At 41.2% G+C, this 25,424-nt stretch overlaps 1 protein-coding gene and 1 long non-coding RNA gene across 3 annotated transcripts in view; one reads left to right on the top strand and one right to left on the bottom strand.

Moving 5' to 3' along the window:
• The window catches only part of SEMA4C (semaphorin 4C), a 52,653-nt gene that overhangs the window by 12,373 nt on the left and 14,856 nt on the right, over positions 1-25,424 (bottom strand). The window contains exons 2-9 of one of the 2 annotated variants that reach the window (XM_089681700.1): positions 19,154-19,395; positions 9,555-9,679; positions 9,004-9,155; positions 8,844-8,906; positions 6,069-6,167; positions 5,446-5,542; positions 2,517-2,633; positions 2,190-2,341 (exon numbers count right to left, since the gene is read on the bottom strand). In XM_089681700.1, the coding sequence (XP_089537826.1) occupies positions 2,190-2,341; positions 2,517-2,633; positions 5,446-5,542; positions 6,069-6,167; positions 8,844-8,906; positions 9,004-9,155; positions 9,555-9,648 (774 nt within the window). In that variant the 5' untranslated portion in view covers positions 9,649-9,679; positions 19,154-19,395. The remainder of the gene's footprint in view (positions 1-2,189; positions 2,342-2,516; positions 2,634-5,445; positions 5,543-6,068; positions 6,168-8,843; positions 8,907-9,003; positions 9,156-9,554; positions 9,680-19,153; positions 19,396-25,424) is intronic. The other variant, XM_089681699.1, reaches the window with a different exon arrangement.
• LOC149458777 (uncharacterized) lies at positions 16,003-16,505 on the top strand. The gene is made up of 2 exons (XR_016313375.1): positions 16,003-16,163; positions 16,259-16,505. It is a non-coding gene; the product is annotated as an uncharacterized LOC149458777 (long non-coding RNA).

The following is a 25,424-nucleotide window of genomic DNA, read 5'->3' as shown; positions in this document are numbered from 1 at the left end:
ATCACTGTGTATGTATGTATAGGAAACTCTGCTCGGATGAACTGTGAGAATACAATGTTGTTTTAAATTGTGCAATATGCATTAGCTTGAAGAGCACCGATGAAAAGAATAGAAAAGGGTCATTTCCTAAAGCAATCAAGCAGCATTTAGTGTCATTCTCAAAGCTGTACTGGGAAAACAACATTCAATCAGACTGGTTACTATCAGTAACAACTTATTGAATAGTTGAAGTGTTCCTCTGTCTATATAGTTTTAACAGTGACACACAAAAAAAAAAAAAAGAAGAAGAAGAAGGATTCTATTCAAGTATGTATTTGTAACTCAAAAAAGGTAGTTTGCATCTTCTATTGCTCTCAGCCTTCTCCACATTCCTATTTTTGCTGCTGTGATCTGACTTTATGCTCCTACATACAGTGGGACTATGGAAGTCTAGTAGAACCACCCTCTATTGCACACTCCTAAGTTGGACAAGACCATTGGTCTCCAAACCCAGGGCCAGATGTGACCCTTTGCTTGCCTTTATCTGGCCCTTGGGGTACTATTCCATCAAATGACACCAGTGATGGATCGCCATTCCCCGTACTGACACAATCATTGAGGCACTTCTTTTCTCATTTATAGCAATGGGGCATTATTCCTCCCATTAAAACCAATGATGGGGTACGCATGCATTATCTACTCCCACTGGAGTACAATTCAGTCCTCTTACAGCCTGAAGGACAGTAAACAGGCCAATTGTTTAGAAAGTTTGGAGACTCCTGGACTAGCCTATGGAACATGTAGTGTACATAAGGCAGTGCACATGACTGCAACTAATGAGCACTGCTCATCCAAACAAACAAAATGCAGCATCAATCCGATGCTGCATTTTGTCCCCCGCCAGCTCTAAGGGTCAGAAGTCAGCGATCACATGACCACTGATCGCCGCGTTCTCCCAGCTGCTCTGCGAGTAGAATGGTGACGTTCAGTCACCGCTGTCTACTCTGCCCCGCAGCGCTCACTGGAGTGCAGGGCTGTGGAGGGGGAAGGAGCAGCTGGCCCAGGTTCTCAGTGGCTTGCCGAGAGGCTGAGCCAGGTGTCGTTCCAGGTAAAAAACACTGCAATGATAGTCCAAAATGTGTGTTCACAATCATATCCTTCCAATGACTGGTTTTATAAAACTAGGGTAAGGTTTGCAACCGTTACCTACTAACCATAATTTTCCTAGCAGTGAAACCTGATTGATTGCTGTGGGTAACAGTTCTGTTGGGATTTTTTTTTCCCCTTTGTCGCAGCTTTCCTAAACCAGCATGTACCAGTGCAGTTCTTTTAAAATGCTCCTAGAAAATACAACCAATTGGTGGTCCCTGGTGAATGAAGTACATACTGGGGAAGATTTAGTAAAACTGGAGAGTGCAAAATCTGGTGCAGCTGTGCAGAGAAACCAATCAGCATTAAGGTTTCATTGTTAAGCCCTGGTTCACATCTATGCGGGCCACGTTTTGCATGGGCACAAGAGCCCATTCATTTGAATGGACTCCTGTGCCCCGTGACACACAGGGAAGAAGTCCCTGCACTTCTTCTGAAAACGCAGCTGCGCAGGAACCTCGGTTCCCAGTGCTGTTGCATTTTCCATTGCGGGCGGAGTGCCATTAGAACTAATGGCACCCTCCCGCGGGTCCGCATTCCTCTGTGCCAGTGCTGCGGCTACACGGATTTTCGTGTGGCTCCACAGAGGCACCACCCGCACAGATGTGAACCTAGCCTTAAGCCTAATTGAACAAGCTGAATTCGGAAACTGATTGGCTACCATGCACAGCTGCACCAGCTTCTGAGTGCTCCAGTTTTAGTAAATCTCCCCTCCTGTATTGCAAGAGGAAGTTGTGACTGTTCATGTCTGCTTCTGAAAATGCCAGTTGACTGCCCAACTATTATGCTGATCACCTGGCTTGAATTTCTTAGTCATTGACCTGAAATAATTATGCAGATTAGGCGTTCCGACATCACGCTTTCCAAATCTCCACCCAGAGAAAGCCAGGCACAAATTTCAACGTTACAGAAATTACATTTAAAGTGGCTTTTTTGTACAGATTGCAGGAACAAGGTAAGATAAAGGCTCCACACTGAATCATTACTTAAGCTAACAAATCACTTAAAAGAAACAAAAAACAGAAATAATTGCATGTTAGACTCCTGTAGATAGCACGCACCTTGCAAACTCGGGCCACCCTGGAGACAACCTGCTCACTGTAGCAGTCGTATTCTAGGGCCCGCTCAGTAAAGAAGAAATAGATTTTGTCATCATCTCCCAACTCATTCCCCTCACTCTCCAGGATGTGAGAGGAGCCCACAAAGTTTGGTCCTGGCAGAGAGAAAGTGATGACCATTAGAATCTGACACTGATTATCAGTAAGGTACAGTGGAAACTGGAGACTTAGAAAAACAAAATGGAGCGTGAAGCAGAAAAAGATGGTGACAGAGAAGTCAAAGTGTACAGGATGACCATAGATGATAAAGATGAAAACCTGTATGCTCACCATTAAGCCATGTTGCAAGATATTCGCTCTTTATAACACTATGCTGCCCCATGTTGCGCTGTATCACTGGTTCTGTCCCCAGGAAATTGAGCAAAGTGGCAGAATATAGAACTCCATCTGAAATACATTAAAGAAAAAAAAAAAACAAATTTGAAAAAAAAAACGAATTCGCTTTTTGTTATTTTGCCCATCCAGTCTCTGCTAAATCAGGAAAAATACCCTACTATTTGCTACTTTAAGCTGGCCATATATTAATCGAAATTTGGTCAGTTCAGCAGGAATTGGCTCAATTTAGATCCATGTATGGCTTTTCCCGTTCATGAGAAGTTGATCTATCAATCAACTTTTCATGAATTGACTTGGTGAAAAATTTTGCTTTGATCAGCCAATCAGCTGCAGCTCTGATCATCATTTTTTGATGGTGGGAGTCCCATTGTCAGAATACAATGACACAGTGGAGACGGTTCCTCTACCCACCTCAAATTTGTGGATGGGGATGCCAGTTCAGAGAAAAAAAAAAAAAAACAAAAAACAAAAAAAAAACAAAAAAAAACAAAAAAAAACACGGAACCATGTACGGCCGGCTTTATGATTACCATTTGCTGGGTCAGCTTCCTGCTCACTGGACAAAGATGATGATGCAAATTCACAATCCATTGAACAGACTGAGTAAAAAGGTTACTTTTTTAAGGCATCTTTCATACAGATATACTGCAGCATACACATGTGCGAGGGCCATGTTTTTTGCACGGGGATGTTCTGTACATCTCCAGTGCAGGCAGTCTTATTCAGGTCAATTGGGACACAGTGGCTGCACGGACCAATCTGACATCCATGTGGGTGCTCTGCCCCGAATGCAGACAGTATGCATTTGAGGTTGTGTACCTGCACAAATGGCAAATTCACGCCGCCTACATGGGGACGAATGAAACACCTTTGCAGGTAAGCACAGCCCTAACACAGGTGTACGCTGTAGTCTGCCCATGTGAACGAGGCCTAAATCACAAATCCTTGGAAGATAAACAGTAAGTATATGTATATTGATGTTCATCTTTTTGCTTGTATATACATACACACATTTGACAAATGTGCTGGGAACCATTCACATTGCTCTCCATGTATACCAGACCCCAGCACTAATCATATCCCAAGACCAGATGACAGGTTTGCATGTGGATACGAAAAGCAGAGGCTGCATAATGCATACAAGTGTCCCTTCTACAACTAGAACCCCCCCTCCCTCCATATAATTTAGTCCAGCTTATTCTATACTCTTGCACAGAGCACAAAAAAGGCTAATCTATCCAAAAAAGGAGAAGAGACTATTCAAATTGCAGATAAACAAGAGTTTATATTTCCCAGTACAGAAAAGAATTTCTCCCCGAGGCATAGATAAGTAGGGCGAGTTGAGAAGGATACTTTAGCCCCTTAAGGAAAGAGATCGGTTACAAAACACGCCTGGAGCAAGTTCCATATTCTGCTAGCTGTACTAGTTGATTGCATTATAATCCTTTATACTTTTTCCAAATTAAGTTTTGGTCTTCTATAATGTACATAGTTTGTTTACCCCAACGCCTAAAGCAAACTGTCAAAAGCAACACCTTTATAGTGATAAACATTAACCGCACCCAAATTTTTTTTTTTTTTTTTTTTTTAGGAGGTCCCTTAAATCAGCCTGCATGCTAAGACAGGCTGGTGTCCGCTGTGTAGGTAGGGGCTGTGCTTTGCATTTTGGAGGGCATGGTTTACCCCCCCCCCCCCCCCAACTTTAATTTTCAGTTATTAAAAATGAAAAGTAGGGTCAAAGTGCTTTCTTTTGCCCTCCTCCTAGAGATCACAATAATGCACTTTGTTCTGCACTGTGACCTGTTTTCAGCAGACAGCAAGCCGGTCCAGGCTCTGGGAGAGATCCTGACTTTAAAGTTGGGATCCACCCAAATGCATAAGTCAGCAGCTGGCTCACCCTCTCAGCATGCTGCTGAAAGCCTGAGCCAGCAGCTCCTCTCCCACTACCCAGCCCGGCGCTCCAGTGAGCATTGGAGGGGCAGAGCACAAAGCAGTGACTGCTCACTGAAGAGCGGGAGCTGAGTGATCAGCGGTCTTTGATCACTCAATTCTCTGTCTTAGAGGTGGTTGGGGACAGATGCAGCATCGTACCAATGATGAATCCATCTAGGTGAGAATGACTTTTTTAAACCTGACTTTCACTTCTAAATTTTAATTTATTAAAACTTAATTTAAATATATGCACTGCAGCACCACACTGCAATCAACCTCAATGCAGCTTGTAGGTGTGAACAAGGCACATAAAAATTATTTTTCAACAAGGATAGTGTTTATGAGCCCTTATTTCTTTTTTGGTAGAATGGGGAAGGGTTAGAGCATCTGTCAGGGTTTTATAGAAGTGGGCAGCACAGTGGCTAAGTGGTTAGCACCTTTGCCTGGCAGCACTAGGGTTGTTGGTTTGAATCTCAACCACGGTACTACCTGCCTGGAGTTTGAATGGTCTCCCTGTGCTGGCGTGGGTTTCCTTCGGGTACTCCGGCTTCTTCCCACTCTCCAAAGACATGGCGGTAGGTTAATTGGCTCCTATCTAAATTGACTCTAGTATGCATGAATGTGACTTAGGGACGTTAGATTGTAAGCTCCTTGAGGGACTGATGTGAATGTTTATTTACTGCATAAAGTGTATAAGCATTGCTTAAAATTGTTGGCGCAATATCCTGTAGGAAATAAAAAAAAATAGAAATACAGAAGTCTCTCTCTATTAGAGAGATTTCCCCTCACTTCCTGTCAGAACAACCTGTAAGCCATTTAAAAGACAGGAGGGGGAAAGGGAAAAAAAAAAAAAAAAAAAAGTTCCTAGTACAGTTCCAATGCAAAAATAGGTTTACCTAACAAATAAGAATATCTGGCAACATGTACTCACCTACAACAATCCCAGTATGGCCTGTGGATGGATCATATGGACACTTTCCCCGCCCATCTTCCAAGTTAACACCATCTAAAGTGAATGTTAACCGCTCCTGGGGAGAAAGAAGGCAAAAAGGTCTTTATAATGTGCAAGATGTAAGGCTGCCGGGTTCTTTAGTGGTGTAAAATAGCCAAATTAATTACAAAATTGGAACAGACTGCTGCAGGCAAATTGGCAGAAAGCCCTGTGAGCTGAGGTTAACAATTGTATCTCTAACAAAGGGTTTTTCCAGAAACATTATGCTATCACACTAGCAATGAAAAAGTAGTTTGTAGCACTTTAAGTGGATGCCCAGAGAGCGGTAATGGCTCGTCGCAGATATAGAATCAAGCTCAGAGGGGTCACCAGGGTGAATTGGAGACTTGTCAGTCAATGCAATTAGTGCCTGCATGAGAGCAAGAGGCAGACAAATGACACAACCAGGTCTAACAATGACCTCTTCCCACTTTGGCAGTTCTGCTGTTGGCAGAGTATGCCAGTTGGGTAAACAGTAAACCAGCGTTCGTCTGCACCACCGACTGCACCGAAGAGGAATCTCGCTTTGCTCTATCAAATTTTAGATGAAACCGAGTACTCACAATATAAGCACACTTGGGCTGGAAGGCGTACGTCCCACAGGCGAGGAGGTGGGTGTCATTAAAAACTTGCAGGATGCGAATGTAATTAAAACACTCCGTCTGGAATTAAGAAGAAGGAAATGAAGTAAGAACACAGATATATCCTATGTTTATAATTGGGGCTACAATGGAAGAAGGGTACACAGCCGTTCAGTGGTGTCACACATGATCAAATTAACCTACAAAATAGGTGATGATCCCCTTGACAATGTCTATTGAGATAAAACGTATATCGGGGCTGGGTGTACTGACGTCACCCATGCCTATCTGGAGCCAGCACTAGCCACCTTTATGGTCATCTCTTTGAATGTTTTATTTTAATATTTATTTGAATATTAATTATTTTAATAAATCATTTGTAGGTTATCACATTATCTGAAGTATTGTTCTTTTTGACATAAGGAAGGGAAAGAGGAGGAGAGACACAGAAGTCTGACACCTCTTTTTCCATCTGGGATGTTACAAGCAAGATATGTTCAGCATCACGCTCTGTTAAACCACCTATAATCTGCGGTCTATTTGGTAAGGAGCAGTGTGTTTTTTGTGGCGGTGGGCACGAGAGTCTTTCACTACACATGGACGATTATTGTGGACACGGCTGTTTATCATAATCGGGATTAACTAACTGTTGCCCCGCCGCCCTGCTACAGGGCTGCGCAAAATCACATACACACACACATTATATATATATATATATATATATATATATACACACACACACATACACACACACACACACACATACACACATACATATACACACACACACACACACACACACACACACACACACACACACACGATTTTGCATTTCCGGGTAGGGGGCATGCACAAGCTGCATGCTCCCTACCTGCGCCGCCATTCACGGTCGCAGCTGTCAATCACCAGATCCCGGCCGGTAATTACCCACCGGCGCCTAGCAATTACTGAGCATCTCCGACGGGGAGGAATACGGTTTTGTTTACTAACAATCCCCCTCCTTGTCAGCTCGGGCACACTGCTCAGCCATCCAGAGCAGTGTGCTTAAAGTGAAGCAGCCCCCTTGTAAAACACTCCCTACACATAGTAAACCCTTTGATCACTTTGATATTAACCGCTTCCTGCCCAGTGCCATTAGTACAGTGTCAGTGCTTTTTTTTTTTTTTCTTTTAACACTGATCACTGTATTGGTGTCACTGGGGATGTCAGTGACACTAAGTCAGTTCCTTCAGTAGCAAAGACATATCGCAGAATACATTTTGGCATAAATTTGACAAAAATTAGATTTTTTACATTTTATTTACTGGACATATTTAAAAGCAAAAAGTCCAAAATATTTTTCGCAAATACCAGCGAAAGAAAAAAACTCAGTTCATGGGGAAAAAAAATAAAAAAAGGATGTAAATTCCATTTAGGTGCAGCGTCGCATGACCGCGCAACTGTCAGTTAAACGCAGCACCTTAAACGCAAAAAATGTCCTGGTCAGAAAGGGGGGTACATCCTCAGGAGGGTAAGTGATTAAAAGATTTTCATTGTTTAGGTGTGCTCCTACCAATAATATAATTAAGTCAAAAATGCATAAAACACCAAACTATAAGCAATATATTAGTATTTTTTATCAATAGCGCAACAATAACTAGATATCACGTATTGAGTATTTGTATTTTTTGAGTGCAGCTATTGTTTCATAGTTTGTTTTATGTTTCACAATTTGTTTGGATTTTTTTGGCAGTTTTTTAGCGCAGTTACAGAATTTTCACATTAACTTCCTCAAGCCTAAGGGTAAAACAAATCTTAAAGCCCAAGTAAAATTTTACAACTTTGATATGGGTTAGTAAAACCGTGCATATCATCCCAAATATTTTTGTACATCCAGGTGAATTACACCTTGTGTTTTTTCAGGACTAATTGGGCTTTCATTTGGTGGTAAAATGGTAATGGATATCTCCTGATTTTTTTTTAATTCTCAAAAGGAAAACTGGCCCAAAATAGTCTAAAAAAAGAATAAATAATTTTTTTTTTTTTAATTTAGCTGTGTTTGTTACTACCATAACCTACCACCAAAATAACAACTCAAAATTAAATTTTCCAGCTCTTGACAATCGCAGCGACCCTATATGTGAATGTTATTTCTTGTTTGTACCTGTACTACAGCTCAGAAACAATAGTGCGCATTTTGGTTTTTTACCTAAAAACACAGACACCAATTTAATAATAAAAAAGTCATGACCTTTGACCCTGACCCAAACACTAACCCAGGCATTGAACTAGCTCAAACCTTGATCTAGGTATTTTCTCTTTTCTTTTTTTTAATACAGTATCTTTTTTTCCTCTCTGCACAGGGAGAGAGAGATACAATGCATTTCTCTCCTCCATTCCAAGAGTAAAAAAACAAGGGGGGGCGGGCTTCACAGTGAGTGATCACTGTTATAGCCAATCAGAGGCTATCACAGTGATCATGTGACTCAGAATCGGGAGTCCCGAGTCCCGGTCGTTAGATCGGGACCCAGGGCTCTCAGTGCTACCCTTGTCTTTGTGCTGGAAGCGCGCAGTGTGGTGCGCTCCCAGCACAAAGACAGGTACACGAATGTGCGGCCCCAGTATATGCGGCGCCAGTTCTGTGAGGCCGCATATTTGTGTGACGTCGGCGTCAGAGGGTTAACCTACAAAATAGTAAATTCAGCTTTTGGGTATCAGATATCCTTTATTAAGATGTACCACCAATCTTCTATCATTTCAACCCAGCCTCATACACACCTGATTGCTCCTTCCTTTATTGACACATTCCATCTTCCTTTCAGTTGGCGCTTCCCATACAATCTGAACAGGAAAGAGAGAAAGGCATTGTTAGCGGAAGCAGTTCTGTATATCAATTGAAAGCCATAAATATGAAGGCTGGAAACTACAAAAAGCTTACCGGAGGTAGCAAATGCTTTCCAACATTATTAAGGTCCAACATGAATATGACCTCCCGTGCACCAACATACAGCGCCCCTCGGTTCTCATCCACTGTGAATGTCAGGTAATGGGAGATACCACTAGGCCAGGCCTGGTGAAGCTCGTTGACCCCTAAAATATATTAAAAAAAAAAAAAAAAAAAAAGTATTACTTAGAGACAAGAAACTGCATTACAGATAGTAACTTCAACTAAAAACATAAATAAAACATAAATGAACAGTATCCTCCCTACAGAATAATCTTGGCCATCTTTCCATGGGTCATGTGATTCGTCACTGCCTTAGAAGTCACAGGGGAAAATAGGAGGTATAATTACAACATGACATCACCTCCATGGGGAACCTGAAGTGCACACAAACAGGTGACATAATCCAGGCCCAGCAGGACCACAGAGCAAAGGCTGTGCTTTAATCTTTCACCGTTTGCAGCGGTACTGTCTGCCTCCACTCTTCAGGAAATTTGGCACAAGAGCCAAGGACAGGTACGAGACGAGATAGGGCGACACCTCACCTGAGAAGCGCACAGTTTTCCGTGGCAGCTGATTCCACCCTCTGACTTCTATTCTCAGCAACAGGGCCACAAAGCATAACCACCGTGGAATCATCACCTCGTCTGGTCCTCCTAAGTGTGGGAGTCTGCAGGGAAAGACAGGAGAACAATAACAATAATAAATAATTTCCAATGAAATGTGACCACTTTATAAAAAACACAATAGTTCTCAAAGGAAGGATTTAAAAAAGAAATTTTTTTTTTTTTTAATATATATATATATATATATATATATATATATATATATATATATATATATATATATATATATATATATATATATATATATTTATATTTATATATATTTTTTTTTTTATTAAGGACATTTATGTATTTTTTAAATAAAGCAAATCTGCTACTGAGGGCCAGAACCACAAGGTTCTTGCTACAGAACATATTTTAAAAGTCCTACTCCAAGGAAAAACAAACAAAACAAAACACCAAAATATATAACAAACACACGCACACACTTCTACACATCTCTATCTATAGTTTTCATCAAGGCCCCTTTCACACGAATGGTCCGATCGAGTCCACCTATTGATTTTTCAGGCGGACCCCCTATGGGCAGTTGGATGTAAACGGATTTTTATACCCAGCTACCTCTGATCTGAGAGAAACAAATGAAAGTGCATCTGACCCTCTCTATCTGGCGGGACTGGATCGGAGGGCAGTTGGGTGTAAAAAGGACAAGTCCACTTACATCCCGACTGCCCATAGAGTAGAGAGGGCTGTGTCCATACGGCACTGCATAATTGGAGTAGACATGGACCTGTCATACACTCGGCTCAGCAGGGGATCAGATGACAGAGCCTCTGCGCAGCAAAACCAGATCCAAAGCGTGTGAAAGGGGACTGATCCTCCGCTCCTCCAGCAGAAGGCGCTTCCCCATGATCTAACCGTGGGCTGTCCCTGGGTACCCCCACATCAAGAGCAAGGCTTTTGACCCTGCTCTGGGCTTGATCACATCAACACCCCAGAACGCTAAAGTGCAAGGGAGCAAATGCTGCACACCAGTTTAGCTATGGGGAGGAGCAGAGGATTAGGTTTTTTTTTTTGCGCTCCCCCAGACAGAAATGAGCAATTGACACTTGCAGTACGGGCACAGCAAGGGATAATTTTTTTTTTGGCCCGGAGTTAGGCTTTAAAAAAGGACCTCTTCATTTTAGGTGCAGGGCTGCATCTTTGATGTGCTTTCATCAAAAACACACATTCTTTAGCGTTCAATGATAAAGCACCTATAAAATGCATATAAAAAGCAACTAAACCACAATGCATGGCACATATGTGAACCAACCCTATCAGAGAGCATGCAGACCGGAAGAAAGAGCAGCAGTATGATCTCATCAATGTACCGCTTTTATTTCACTGTCCCATCAGTAAACTGGGAGGAGGGTGTTTTCGCTCAAGCTGTGCAGCTGCCCAAGTGGAAGTCCTGCCAAGACACTTGGATGGGCTTTGTGGATCTCAAGGCTAGGCAGCACAAAAATGACAAATCTTCTGCCAGGTAAAAAAAAAAAAAAAAAAAAAAAAAAAAATTATATATATATATATATATATATATATATATATATATATATATATATATATATATATATATAAAATAAAAATTATTATTAATAATAATGTATCCCCCCCCCCACCTGTGTGTTTAGCTGCCTGTTCAGAATTTGGTTTAAAAAAAAAAAAAAAAAAAAAAAAAAAAAAGGTATATTACAGTCATCTCAGGTAACAAGTTTAGGACACTTCCTTCCAATACAACTATGACGGCAGGGCAATCCAAAAGATTTAAAAAATGTAGGTCCGCTACAGTATATGTAGCCGCAGTATTGTTGCTTCAATTACAGCTGAACGGGTCCAGTCATTTGGCTGCACTGCTGAACCTCTGGGTCATTCAGCTTTGTCAGCGTAACCGGAACCTGATCCGGCAATGGGGTGGTCACAGATTCTAAAACGCCAGTTAGACCGTGCATTAGGAATGACAGTCAACAATTTTTTTTTTTTTTAATGCTGTGCAGAACTGCTCACTCACATAGCCTGAGAATATATGCTGAAGCACTGTGTAGACTTGTCTAGCGCCAGCTTGATCTAAGAAAACAAAAAAAAAAAAAACTGATCATATCTAAAAACCAGCCATGGAGTTGCAAGCTACTTATAATGGCCAATGGGTAGGTTCAAGAGCTTGCAGCCAATTAAAGGGATTATAAACCGTCACTTTGTAAAACAACCCATTTGGTTCAGAATAGAAATGAAACAACATTTTGTGCATAGATAAAAAGAAATGTATGTATGTATGTATGTATGTATGTATGTATGTATGTATGTATGTATGTCTATATATATATCTATCTATCTATATCCACACACAGTCAGGTCCATAAATATTGGGACATCAACACAATTCTAACATTTTTGGCTCTATACACCACCACAATGGATTTGAAATGAAACAAACAAGATGTGCTTTAACTGCAGACTGTCAGCTTTAAATTTGAGGGTATTTACATCCAAATCAGGTGAATGGTGTAGGGATTACAACAGTTTGCATATGTGCCTCCCACTTGTTAAGGAACCAAAAATAATGGGACAATTGGCTTCTCAGCTGTTCCATGGCCAGGTGTGTGTTATTCCCTCATTAGCCCAATTACAATGAGCAGATTTACTATTTGCATTTGGAATCTGTTGCTGTCAACTCTCAAGGTGAGATCCAAAGAGCTGTCACTATCAGTGAAGCAAGCCATCATTAGGCTGAAAAAACAAACCCATCAGAGAGATAGTAAAAACATTAGGCGTGGCCAAAACAACTGTTTGGAACATTCTTAAAAAGAAGTAACGCACTGGTGAGCTCAGCAACACCAAAAAACCCGGAAGACCACGGAAAACAACTGTGGTGGATGACCGAAGAATTCTTTCCCTGGTGAAGAAAACACCCTTCACAACAGTTGGCCAGATCAAGAACACTCTCCAGGAGGTAGGTGTATGTGTGTCAAAGTCAACAATCAAGAGAAGACTTCACCAGAGTGAATACAGAGGGTTCACCACAAGATGTAAACCATTGGTGAGCCTCAAAAACAGGAAGGCCAGATTAGAGTTTGCCAAACGACATCTAAAAAAGCCTTCACAGTTCTGGAACAACATCCTATGGACAGATGAGACCAAGATCAACTTGTACCAGAGTGATGGGAAGAGAAGAGTATGGAGAAGGAAAGGAACTGCTCATGATCCTAAGCATACCACCTCATCAGTGAAGCATGGTGGTGGTAGTGTCATGGCGTGGGCATGTATGGCTGCCAATGGAACTGGTTCTCTTGTATTTATTGATGATGTGACTGCTGACAAAAGCAGCAGGATGAATTCTGAAGTGTTTTGGGCAATATTCTGCTCATATTCAGACCGCCAGCTGTTCTGCCTCTTCCCAGCCCCCTGTATTTGGACTACTAACATCATTGATGACACCCACCCTTTCCTCCAGAAAGGCTAGCCATACACGTATAGATTTCTCGCTTTCAGCCTGTGGGCTTAAAGTGGTATTAAACCCAAAATAAAAATAAAAAAATTAAAATATTACAGCTTTGCCATCATAGGATGGGGTAGGTGCATTCGTTTTTTTTTTCCCTCTGTTTTTGACTGCGATATGGCCAGTAACACACCTCTTGTCTTCGCACAGGGGACACAGCTTTGTCAGTCTGGAGGGGAGGAGATTCAGATACACCAAATCAAAAATCGAAGCCAAACTACAGCTTATACTATACAAGCAGTTGCATCAAACTGCCCCCCCCCTTTTGGGGTAAAGGGGTTTACATAAATGAAAAGTTGATTATTGCAAGCACCCCTGTCATTGATAAAATGGTATGTCTTAACCCTCTATCTGCTACATCTGCTGAACAGCTAGCTCTACTGAAAAAAAGAACAAACTTACTGGCAGGATCACCAGGTGAAAATAAAAGAATGTGAACCTAAAGAAAATTAATGTAGGCATCACATCTAAAACTAGTGCAATATAGGAATGTTTTGGGTTTATTACGGCTTTAAAAAAAAAAAAAAAAAAAAGAGAAATCTAATAGATTTCTCCATTCATCCTAAACAGTGTGGATGGTGTCATCTCCCCTGCCAGCTATTGTCTTCTGACAGCCAATACCCACAGCTGTCAGAAAACCCGAAGAGTGGGTTCAGCGGAAATTGCCACCACAAGATTTCAGACTTCAGCTGCCAGCATAGATTTCAGGAAATAAGCCAAATGCATGGTTTTGTTTTCATAGGATAAGTGCAGAAGGCTCCATTCACACTTGTGCGACTTCAAAATCACGCCATTTACAGTGTGACTTTATGCAACTTTGGAAGAGTGAGAAAAAAAAAAAAAAAACCTACACGGCTCCAGGTCGGTTCCCTCTTCCACTACCATACACACTACATCCCAAGAGCTGGCTCTGTGCACAGCAGACTCCAATATACAAACATCCGATGGTCGCACATCCAGTAAAATCACCTTTATTTCTTCTTCTAGCATATTCCACAAATATGTCAGGGATACAGGACTCCAGCTAACGCATTTCACGCTCCACTAGAACTTGGTCATAGCTCAAATGCGTTATCTGGAGTCCTGTATCCGTGACATATTTGTGGAATATGCTAGAAGAAGAAATAAAGGTTTTACTGGATGTGCAGCCATCAAATGTTAGTATTTTGGACGAGGAGTGTGACTTTGGCTTTGACCGAGGATGTTTGTGCTCTACAAAGTTGCGTGTATATCATTCAAGTGTGACTTTCATGCGACTTTGGAGGGTTTACATTGACGTTTATGGCCTTCAAAGCGCATGAAAGTCAGACCAAAAAGTAGTGTAGGAACTACTTTCAAGTCACTGCGACTTGAAGTTGCACAGATATGAATGGTACTCATTGGGAAACATGGGGCGAGACTGGGTTCCAAGTGTTAATGGGCTCTAAATGAAAAAAGGCGATTTACATAATATACTTGCAGCTTTTCAGTCGTTTACGGTGTCTGCCCAAATGTACGCAAGCACCTTTTTATTATTATAAATAAAATTATATATTCATTAATAAAAATACATTATAAATTAATTATAATAAAATTATATAAAATTATTGTATTTATAATATTTTTATTAATTCATATTTATAAAATTATTATTAATGCGTTATAAATAAAAATTATATTAATAAAAAATACATTAATAAAAATTATATTCTAAATATATTTAGAATATAATTTTTATTTATAATAATTATATGAATACGTTAACGTATTACATTATAAATAAAAAATTATATAAACAAAATTATATTTATTAATTCATATATTTATAAATCGTATTAATACATTACAAATAAAAAACACATTATAAACAAAAATTATAAATAAAAATATATATATATAAAATTTTTATTTATAATGTATTTTTTATTTGTAATGTATCAATACGATTTATAAATAATTATAATTTTGTTTATATAATTTTTTATTTATAATGTAATACATTAACGTATTTATTATTCATATAATTATTATAAAAATAAAATAATAATAATAATAATAATAATATTAATAATAATAATAATATATATATAATATATATATATATATATATATATATAATATATATATATATATATATATATAATTTTTATGTATAATAATTATATGAATATATATGTTAACGTATTATTACATTACAAATAAAAGATTTTTATAAACAATTATATTTATAATATATAACTTATTTATAATGTATTTATTATTAATTCATAGAATTATAAATCGAATTACTAAATTACAAATAAAGAACAAATAAAAATTAATAAAATTATATTTATAATTAATATATCATTAATTATTTATAATGCATTTATTATTAATCCATATATTTATAATGAACATATTGATACATTATATATAAAAAAATAAAAACATAAATAAAAAAATATTATTTATTACAAATAAAAATGTTATATTATAAATATAAAGTATTTTTATTAATATACATTTATAATAAATTAATGTTATAATAAAAATTATATATGAATAAATTGTTAGAAATATAATATATATTAATATACAATTTGTAGTAATAATTAACATTTTTATTATATAATTTTTATTGTCATTTATAAATGTATTATTATTATTATTCTTATTATTGAAGAAGAATTAGATATAACTAAATATAATGGACATTTGGTTCTCTGCTTCTTTCCTATTCACAAAGCGGTTTGCATCAAAGTGAACAAACAGTGCCAGTATGTACTATATGTGGTTACAAAATATGAAATCCCCACTGAAACCGCTCAATACTAAAAATGACCAGATCCAGTTCAGAATTTCCAACTGTTAACTAAACAAACAGAATTTCTGCTGAAAATAACCTGCGTCACCATTCACTCGTGGGCTGGCCTGGAGGCCTGACCCTGTGAAGATACCGCCTTAGGTTTGATTGTACACACAGCGAGAGGTCCTTCCACACCTCGCTCTGGCCGCACACTGAACCGCTCTGGCCGCACACTGAACCGGGTGGGCGTGATTGTAAGACAATAAACTTGGCAAGGCCTAGGAAAGTGAGTAAGTTACTGGCATGCATCTTAATCCACTCAGAAATACTGTGTACGTGTGCAGATCCTTTAAACTCATTGCTGTGTACATTACATTACAGATTCAGGTCATTACTGCGGATGATTCAAGGAAAATGAGCTTAACTCCAGAGATAAGTGGAACATTTTGCCATGTTCTCATTTTATACGGAATAACACATCGTGAATTTCACCATTACACACACTTAAGCTTGGTAATGAGGCAGCGCTGCTCCTGCATTGTAAACCGGCCCTAACAGCTGCAACAGGCGGCCCGATACGGGTGACTTCACTTAATATCCATATTAAATTTCAAATTTGAACTGAAAAGATTAACTATTCTGTGGAATTGTGCGAGCCGAGAGACGTCAGTCAGTAGGCCTCCTCGGGAGCAGGAAGGAGTTAACCACATGACTCAATATACTGTACAAAATCAAGGAAAATGAAATCACTCTGCTGTGCCAAAAGTGTGGAGGAGGACAGAACGGCGGTGGAGAGGGACAAGGGTGGGAGTTTAAACAGGATACACTTCCTGGGATCTAACTAGTAGGCTGCAGAAAGACTCACTTCCTCCAGTTACAAAGGCAGCCCCCCCCTCAACCACAATAAGGCCTGGCCATACAGAGGAGGGGGGGGGAGACAAAGAGGCTTCCTGTAATCCAGACCTGTTGGTCTACAGCTGTTGCTGAATTGTAAATTCGCACACAAACGACAACAAGATGTGATGAAAATCAACATTTGGGGAAGGGAAAAAGAGTGGAGCTTAGTTTAATTGCCGGCAGAGAGGGTCTGACATTTTGAAAGGCCGTTGAACTGATTTTTTAGTAAATGTTATTAGATTATAATAGCAAAACCATTTTCTTTTTGGAAATGGCAAGAAACAATAAAAAGTTCTGATAGAGCTCTATCTGGAATCCCACTGGGGAGATTTCCTATCACTTCCTGTCCTGGGTTATCAGAACAGATGTAGTCTATGTAGCATACCCATCCTCAGTTCCCCATCTTCTCGAACGATGGTTTAAATAACGGCTTGTCTGGTGTAGGAATATGGTATTTTTGGGGGACACTAGGCAAGCCCCAGCATTGTCCCTCACCACATGCAAAATTAAATATGTATCTGTGCCTTAAAAGTGATTGTAATCCCCCACCTTGGAAAAACAACCCATAGAGCTTAAAATGGAAATGAAAAAAAGTAAAACATTTGTGCATAGATTTAAAAAAAAAAAAAAAAAAAAAAACAAAAACTAATAATTTTGACACACACCAGTAGTCAGTTGGTGTAGGGTGGCTCCTGACAGCTCCAGAGGGCCGAACACAAAATTCAATATGACAGAAGACTGTCAGAGACATCAGAAATAATATAAGGAGATGATCGAAGACTGCAGATATACAGTGGTGAACACACACACACACACACACACCTTCTGTTCACATCTGCATAGAGATGAGCAAGGTTTTTTTTTTTTTTTTTTTTTTTTTTTTAAGCAGGAACTCGAGGGAACTTCCATCACCTCCTGCATGAAACGTACAGGCCTATGGTTAGAAACCACAGGGCCCTATATAGCCAACCTGACAGCCCCCCCTCCATAAAAAAAAACAAAAAACCCCCAAAAAAATCAGTTTACTATGCTTCAGTTATGAACACAATAAGTGATCAGTAGCAATCACTCATGGTGTTCATTCACGAAAGAACCAGCAATTACTGGAACTGATCTCCTGTATGGCTCTCTCTGCAGCAGCTGAAAGCCAGCAGGGAGAGGAAGCAAGGTTTCAGCTGCTACAGAGAGCTTCACAGGGGACCGGTTACAGTAATTGCTCTCCCTCCACACCATACCCCATATGGCAGAGGGTGCTGGAGGGTCTATTGATGCTGGCCGCTAGGGAATCTATTGTCACCGGGGGGGAGTTGGGTCTGTTAGGGGGGTTGTCTTATGTTGCTGGGGGGCATCTACTGTTGAGGAAGGGATCTATTGATGCTGGCTGCTGGGGTTCTATTGTTGATAGAGGAGGTGTGCTTTTTGCTGCAGTGAAGCTATTGTTGCTGGGGGGGGGGGGGTTTATTTGGTGTGGGGAGGTATATCTTTGCTGGGGGATCTATTGTTGCTGGGAGTGGTCTATTGTTGCTGGCTGCTCCAATTTACTGCTTTGTTGTCAATAACACATTCCATACACAGTTCATAGCACCTCAAAATGATACTTGGTTGTGTTTTATCTAAAAAGTAAATTGGAGGTGGGTAGGGTGAGGAGCTAAGGGATAGTGCTTCAAGGTGGGTAGGCGGCACTGACAAGAGGCGACTAGGAAGGGGGAATTCCTGCACCTATCCTCTAAGAAAAAAAAAAAAAAAGTCCTGGAGATGAGAGTAGAGAAACTGCAGCAAACTGATCTTCCCAGTGAATGGTTGTGAGGAGGGGGGGGGGGGGGTGTCCTCAGCAAAAGCGTGATCATTGAAGGGCAGAATTACCATCACAGCTAGAGAACTGACCAGGCTGTGCTTTCATGCCAAGAATGGTCAGTTAATAGGAAAGCAGAGGGGCTAGAAGGAACACCAGGATCATTTTTCATACAAGTACATGGTACAACATACACATATCATGGAATATGAAATGTTGGGTTTACATATTCTTTAAGTTGGGCATACCCAATTTTTTTTCCTCTCTTTTTCAGCCAGTGGGCTGATTGGAGAAAAAAAAAAAAAAATATGTATTCCCCCATCCACACAATTGAGGTAGATTCTCCCATGTGCTATTGTATTCTCACAGAATCCACTGATCAGCGCTGTAGCCAAATGGCTGCATATAATGAATACAACATTACCAAATCCTGAACGAGAACGACCACTGGAACCAAATATGGCCAGCTTTAAATGTAGACCTTTACGCCAGAAATGTTTCACTCCTACAACATCCCCCATAATATATAAAAGTTTTTTTGTTTTTTTTTTTTGTTTTTTTTTTAAGGCCAAACCCTCCATTCTCACCTAGGCAAGAATTACACGTCCTGCTGCCTCCTGGGGTATCCAAATCATATGTTCCAGGAGGCTGCAGGTGCAGGGGACATATGTGGCTTTGGGGGGAGGCTTTTCGTAGTCATCGGAGGACCAGCTGTGAACAGAGCTAGCCAGCTCCCAATGTTGTAGGAAGTGTAGATGGTGGCACAGTAAACCAGCTGTGGCAGCATAGCAGGACAATGCTGGATTTGCAGGACAGGCAAGTAGGCTTTCTGAAAAATAAACAAAAAAACAAAAAGCAAGCCACAACTGCATATCAAATCATTGGTTCCGCTTTAAGACAAATTTTTAAAATGTCTTATTTTACACATTTTGATAAAGCGGACATATTCTGCAATATTTCACGGAGCCAACCGTGGGTGGTAGCCAAGCTAATTCTTTGCCCACATGCAGCCAGGCTAGCTCAAACATGGTCCATCAGGGCAGCTTACTGATGACAAGCACTACACAATAATGCCAACTAACACATTCAATTTCCTGGTGGCAGTCCACTGAGGCATATATAAAATCACAAGGACAATGCGTAGAAAAACAATAACAAGATAATAGGCCGGAGCTGTACAAATGAAAGTAGAAAGAGCCACTGTCAATTAGTGTTGCAAAAGACAAATCTGTTTTATGGATTTATACTTCCTCATTGCCAGAAGGAAACAATTTCCCCTCTTAAAAAAGCATGGAGAAAAAAAAAAACCTGGAAGAAGTACAGGCCTACCTTCAACGGAACTACAATAGCAGACACTAGGCAACCACATACATGTTTTAGCATGCGCTGTCTTCCATTGAGTTACTATGGATCCTTAGGCCTCATTCACACTGAGTGCTCAGCTCCTCTAAAAGCCTTTTTTCCTGCAGTAAAAGCAACATTTTGCACACATAATTATGCATTTATGCACATTTGACATTAATGTATTCTATTGGCCAGAATATTCATTTATTCCGGCCATTACATGCATCTTGTACAGTGTTAGGATGTTAGGAGTTTTTGAAGCATTTTTGCGTAAAAAAAAAAAAAAAAAGCACCTGAAAAGCTCAAGAAAAATGCTTTCCTGTGTAAAACTATATATGTTTTCACACTGAGGTGTTGAGCTTGCAGTACAGTGTAAAAAATCCTGCTTGCAGCATCTTTGAGGCGTTAAAAAACAAAAAACCCAAACAGAACACCCAATAATGCCTCTTCCCATTGAAATCAATAGACAATGCCAGAAAAACACCTCTGGGACGAGTTTTGGTGCAGTTTTAAGCCACGTGTCCTTTAAACAAGCTCACAAAGCGCGGTAAAAAGCACGTTTTTTGCTGTGGATCAGTGTGAAAGTAGCCTTAATGAATGCTCGTGTGTTTATCATTATTATACAAGATTTATATAGTGCCAACAGTTTACGCAGCACTTTACAATATAAGTTTCTTCTACCTAAAACACTTTCTCCTGGATGCACTTTTTTTTGTTGTTGTTGTTTCCAGCCTCTTCTAAAATGCATATGTGTACATGAACACATAGGCCAACAGAGGTGTGTTTACAGGCTAAAAAAAAAAGAGAACGCCAAATGCCTGTAAAACCTGTGGTTTTTTTCCCCGCCATGTGCACAAAGCCTTATAAGTTCTTCTAAATTCAAGAACAGAAGTTTATTTTATTGCATGTTACCTGTCCTTAAAGAAGAGGTTCAGTCTGCAAAAAAAAAAAAGTTAGCAGCTACAAATCCTGTAGCTGCTGACTTTTAATAAATGGACCCTTACCTGTCCGAGGGTCCAGTGCTGTCCTCACCTGTCCCTCCAGGGTTCCCAGCGCCAACATCCTAACTGTGGACAGCTGGCTGTGCGTCTCTCTCTCTCTCTCTCTCTCTCTCTCTCTCTCTCTCTCTCTCTCTCTCTCTCTCTCTCTCTCTCTCTCTCTCTCTCTCTCTCTCTCTCTCTCTCTCTCTCTCTCTCTCTCTCTCTCTCTCTCTCTCTCTCTCTCTCTCTCTCTCTCTCAAAAAAAAAGCCTAATGTGCCACAACAAACTGCTTGTTTATTCACATGTATGTGTTGTCACTGAAGCAACAGGTGCATTATTTACTGCACTGATGTGTTTTCGGAGACAAGTAGACATGTACAAGACTACTTGTACATGCATGCGAAAGTGTGAAGCCAGGTAAGCATTCAGGGAAGGAAAAAAAAAAAAAAAAGCCCACATTACTAATCTGGTTTACAACAAAACACGGACGATAAGGCAATAGGTAGTGTTGTAGTGTGTGTGTGTGTGCGCATGTTTAATTTTCATTCTATCAGTAGTCAATTGGTGTAGGGTGGCTCCTGACAGCTCCAGAGGGCCGCACACTGTATTCAATATGACAGAAGACTGTCAGAGACATCAGAAATAATAGAGGAGATGATCAGAGACTGCAGATATGCAGTGGTGACTGAAGACAGAGGCTGGAGACATACTACATAAAACTGCTAGATCACCACCATAGCCTCTTTACAAATAAAAGCTCCATTATGGATGCTGGAGTATGCAAAGGCCCGGGGTCTGCAAAAGGGTCACAAAGCAAGTACCAAAAGGGCCATATGTGGCCCTTGGGCCACAGGTTAGGCACCAGAGGTAAATAATGACAATGGCACTGAGAAGTCCAGCAGAAATATCATATATGACACACCTGAAATGTCTACGCCGTAATTGTTTCCGTACTAGCAATCCGACTGTATAAAATATTCATAGACACCAAGCTGGTTTAAACTGAAACATTACTTTATGCGCTATACAACAGAACAACACAGAAAACAAAACAAAACAAAAAAAAAACAACACACTGCATAGCCTGTGCCCTGTCCAGGGACAGAGATTTACAGTTCTCAATGAGTAATTATCAGTTTTATACCAGAAATGCCAAAGTATCAAGAGCTTTTCAAATTAATAGTAAACATACTTTGTCATTTTAGATTTGTAGCCAATTCCAAGAGCTACGGTAAAGATGGATTAAACACAGAAAGACCATAGCAAGAGGTTTTCCCATAAGAGAAGGTGGATAATCCTTTGATCAGATATAGTGGGCATGGTAGTGCCCAGTGCTTGGCAGCAGCTTTGATTAATGACAACCGTCTATGGGCAGCTTTTGGGTTGATACACATGAGCAACAAAAGGGAGCAATTTGCAGCAGATTCCTAACCGAAGGGAGATATTTTCCAATTAACAAAATTGGTATAAAATGACAAATATCAGCACCCGGTGAAGCATTCCCAATGCAGAAGTGCGAGGTTTTGATTCTCATTTATGCCCCAGCCATCATCTCTTTGTACGGCTCTGCCAGCTGAGTCTCTGGCACTTGGCAGGGCAAGGTTAAAACTTTAACAAAGCATGCAGGAACACCTAGTACTTGTAAACATACAGGTGTATACTTCATCCATGCTTCTGAAAAACATATCTAGTTCTGATATTGATCAATACTAAAAATGTAGCAATGCAGATGTGTGGACACATTTTTTGGCTGTGGATATGCTGCAGAAGACAATACAAACCTGGGAACATGTTGTTACATGAGGCTAGAAAGAGATCAATGTCATTATTATTATTATTATTATTATACAGTACTTATAAAGCGCCAATAGTTCACTCAGCGCTGTACATTACAAAGGGGGACAGAACATGTGACAGAACAATACCAATACAATGCAAAACATGAGGGGATCGAGGGCCCTGCTCTTTCGAGCTTACAATCTAGAAGGGATGGGATAGTGGTACAGGAGGAGATAGCTGTGGGGGATGGAGTGGTAGGAAGAGTGGAGGAGGTCAGCAAGTTAGCAGGGGGTGAGGTAGGCTTCCCTGAAGAGATGGGTTTTCAGGGTGCGCCTAAAGGAGAGGAGAGTAGGTGATAATCTGATGGGTTGGGGAAGGGAGTTCCAGAGGATGGGTGACACCCTGGAGAAGTCCTGGAGGCGGGCATGGGAGGAGGAGACCAGGGAACTAGAGAGAAGGAGGTCTTGTGAGGAGCGGAGTGTGCGTGCTGGGCGGTACTTGGATATTAGGTCAGTGATGTAGTTCGGGGCAGTATGGTGGACAGCTTTGTACGTCAGTGTTAGGATTTTAAATTTGATCCGTTGCGCAATCGGAAGCCAGTGGAGGGATTGGCAGAGGGGGGTGGCGGAAATGGAGCGGTTGGAAAGGTGAATGAGTCTGGCAGCCGTATTCAGGATCGACTGAAGCGGGGATAGCCAGCGGCGAGGCAGGCCAGTGAGGAGGGAGTTGCAGTAGTCGAGTCGTGATATGATGAGGGAGTGGATGAGCTGCTTAGTGGTTTCTGGGGTTAGGAACATGCGGATTTTGGCGATGTTGCGGAGGTGGAGTCTGCACGAGTTTGTTAAAGATTGGACTTGGGGCTGGAAGGATAGGTTGGAGTCCAGAATGACACCAAGTACTCTGGCCTGCAGAGCGGGTTTGATATTGGCGTTGTTGGATGTGATGTAGAAGTCAATGGGGGGTGGGGTTCGGGCTGGGGGGAAGACAAGGAGCTCGGTTTTGGAGAGATTCAGTTTAAGGAAGTGGAGCGACATCCAATCTGATATGTCGCTCAGTAGGTGTGTGATTTGGGCAGAGACCGAGGGGGTGAGGTGGGGGGTTGAGAGATAGATTTGTGTGTCGTCGGCATAGAGGTGGTAGTTGAAGCCGTGAGAGTGTACGAGTTGGCCAAGGGAGGAGGTGTAGATGGAGAAGAGAAGGGGCCCAAGGACAGAGCCTTGAGGGACCCCAACAGAGAGGGGGAGTGAGGGGGAGGTGGTAGCATTATAGGTAACGCTGAAAGAGCGTTGTGACAGGTAGGATGAGAGCCAGGAGAGAGCAGAATCTCTGAGGCCGAGGGAGTGTAGTATTTTGAGGAGGAGGGGGTGGTCAACTGTGTCGAAGGCCGCAGAGAGGTCAAGGAGTAGGAGCACTGAATAGTGGCCATTAGCTTTGGCGGTTAGAAGGTCGTTGGAGAGTTTGAGTAAGGCGGTTTCGGTGGAGTGTAGGGGGCGGAAGCCAGACTGTAGGGGATCGAGGAGGTTGTTGTTGTTGAGGTGAGAGCATAGGCGGGTGTAGACGAGGCGCTCGAGGAGTTTAGATGTAAGTGGGAGCAGGGAGATGGGTCTGAGGTTGTTCGGGTCATTGGGGTCCAGGGAGGGCTTTTTAAGTATGGGGGTGATGTGTGCATGCTTCAGTGGGGAGGGGAAAGTGCCGGAGGAGAGGGAGAGATTAAAGATGTGGGTGAGGGAGCGTAGGATGGAGGGGGAGGGAGGTCGTAGGAATTGTGAGGGGATAGGGTCGAGGGGGCAGGTGGTGAGGCGGGCATCAGAGAGGATCTTGGAGACTTCCTCGATGGTAGTAAGGTCAAAGGTGTGGAGTGTTGGGGGAGCTTCAGTATGAGGAATGTAGGGTGGGGTGGGAGTGGAGGTCAGAGCAGTGGTGGGGCCGTGGGAGAGGGGTGATGAGGGGGTAGCTGAGTGAGGGGGAACGGGGTTGGAGGGAGTTTGAGCAGTGACGAAGTCCCTGCGGGTAATGTCGAGGGGGAGGGGGGATGAGGGGGTAGCTGTGTGAGAGGGGACGGGTTGAGAGGGGATGTGAGTTGCGGCAATGTCCTTGCGAATTGTGTCATTACCTAATCAATGTTCCCACCACAGACTGCTGAGGTCCAAGGGTTGGACATCATATACCAAAAGGCTGCAGGTTGGGCACCATGGATTTTGATCATGTTGTGTTATTATACTGGGCCACCTGACTAGGAAATGTCCATCTTCCCTGTCCAGTCTAATAAAATTACAACATACAGAGCTCAAGGCAGAAATTTAGAGTTAAATTAAAAACCTGTCATTATTACATGATGTTCTCCAGATTCAGAATCATGGATTCACATTACACCTTACAATCTGCTGCAGAACTCTTGGAGCTCAAACTATGGCCACAGTATAAAGTGTGCGTATAAACTAAAGCACTAAATCATGGAGGGAACCTGTAAATGGACAGCTTCTGTACTCCCCACCAATCTGCCCAAGTTCCTTCTGTACTCCCCATCAATCTGCCCGAGTTCCCTTGGTGCCCTCCACCCACTTTCAAACATGACTTTGGAATAAAGAAGAAAGGCCAGTTCATTTCAATGTTCACCCATTGCTGGTCAGTGCAACAAAAAAAAACGTAAGATCTGTGAAAACGGACGGTCAGCTGAAAGGTAATGTGCCTCAATAACATGGTTGATGTTGATCACAATACAAAAACAGAGTATGAACTGTGGCCAACTATGGT

Source organism: Staurois parvus, unplaced genomic scaffold (assembly GCF_062004578.1).
Source record: "Staurois parvus isolate SC_StPar_1 unplaced genomic scaffold, SC_StPar_1.0 ptg000276l, whole genome shotgun sequence".
Taxonomy (NCBI): Eukaryota; Metazoa; Chordata; class Amphibia; order Anura; family Ranidae; genus Staurois; species Staurois parvus.
This window is presented reverse-complemented; position numbering and strand designations above follow the sequence as displayed.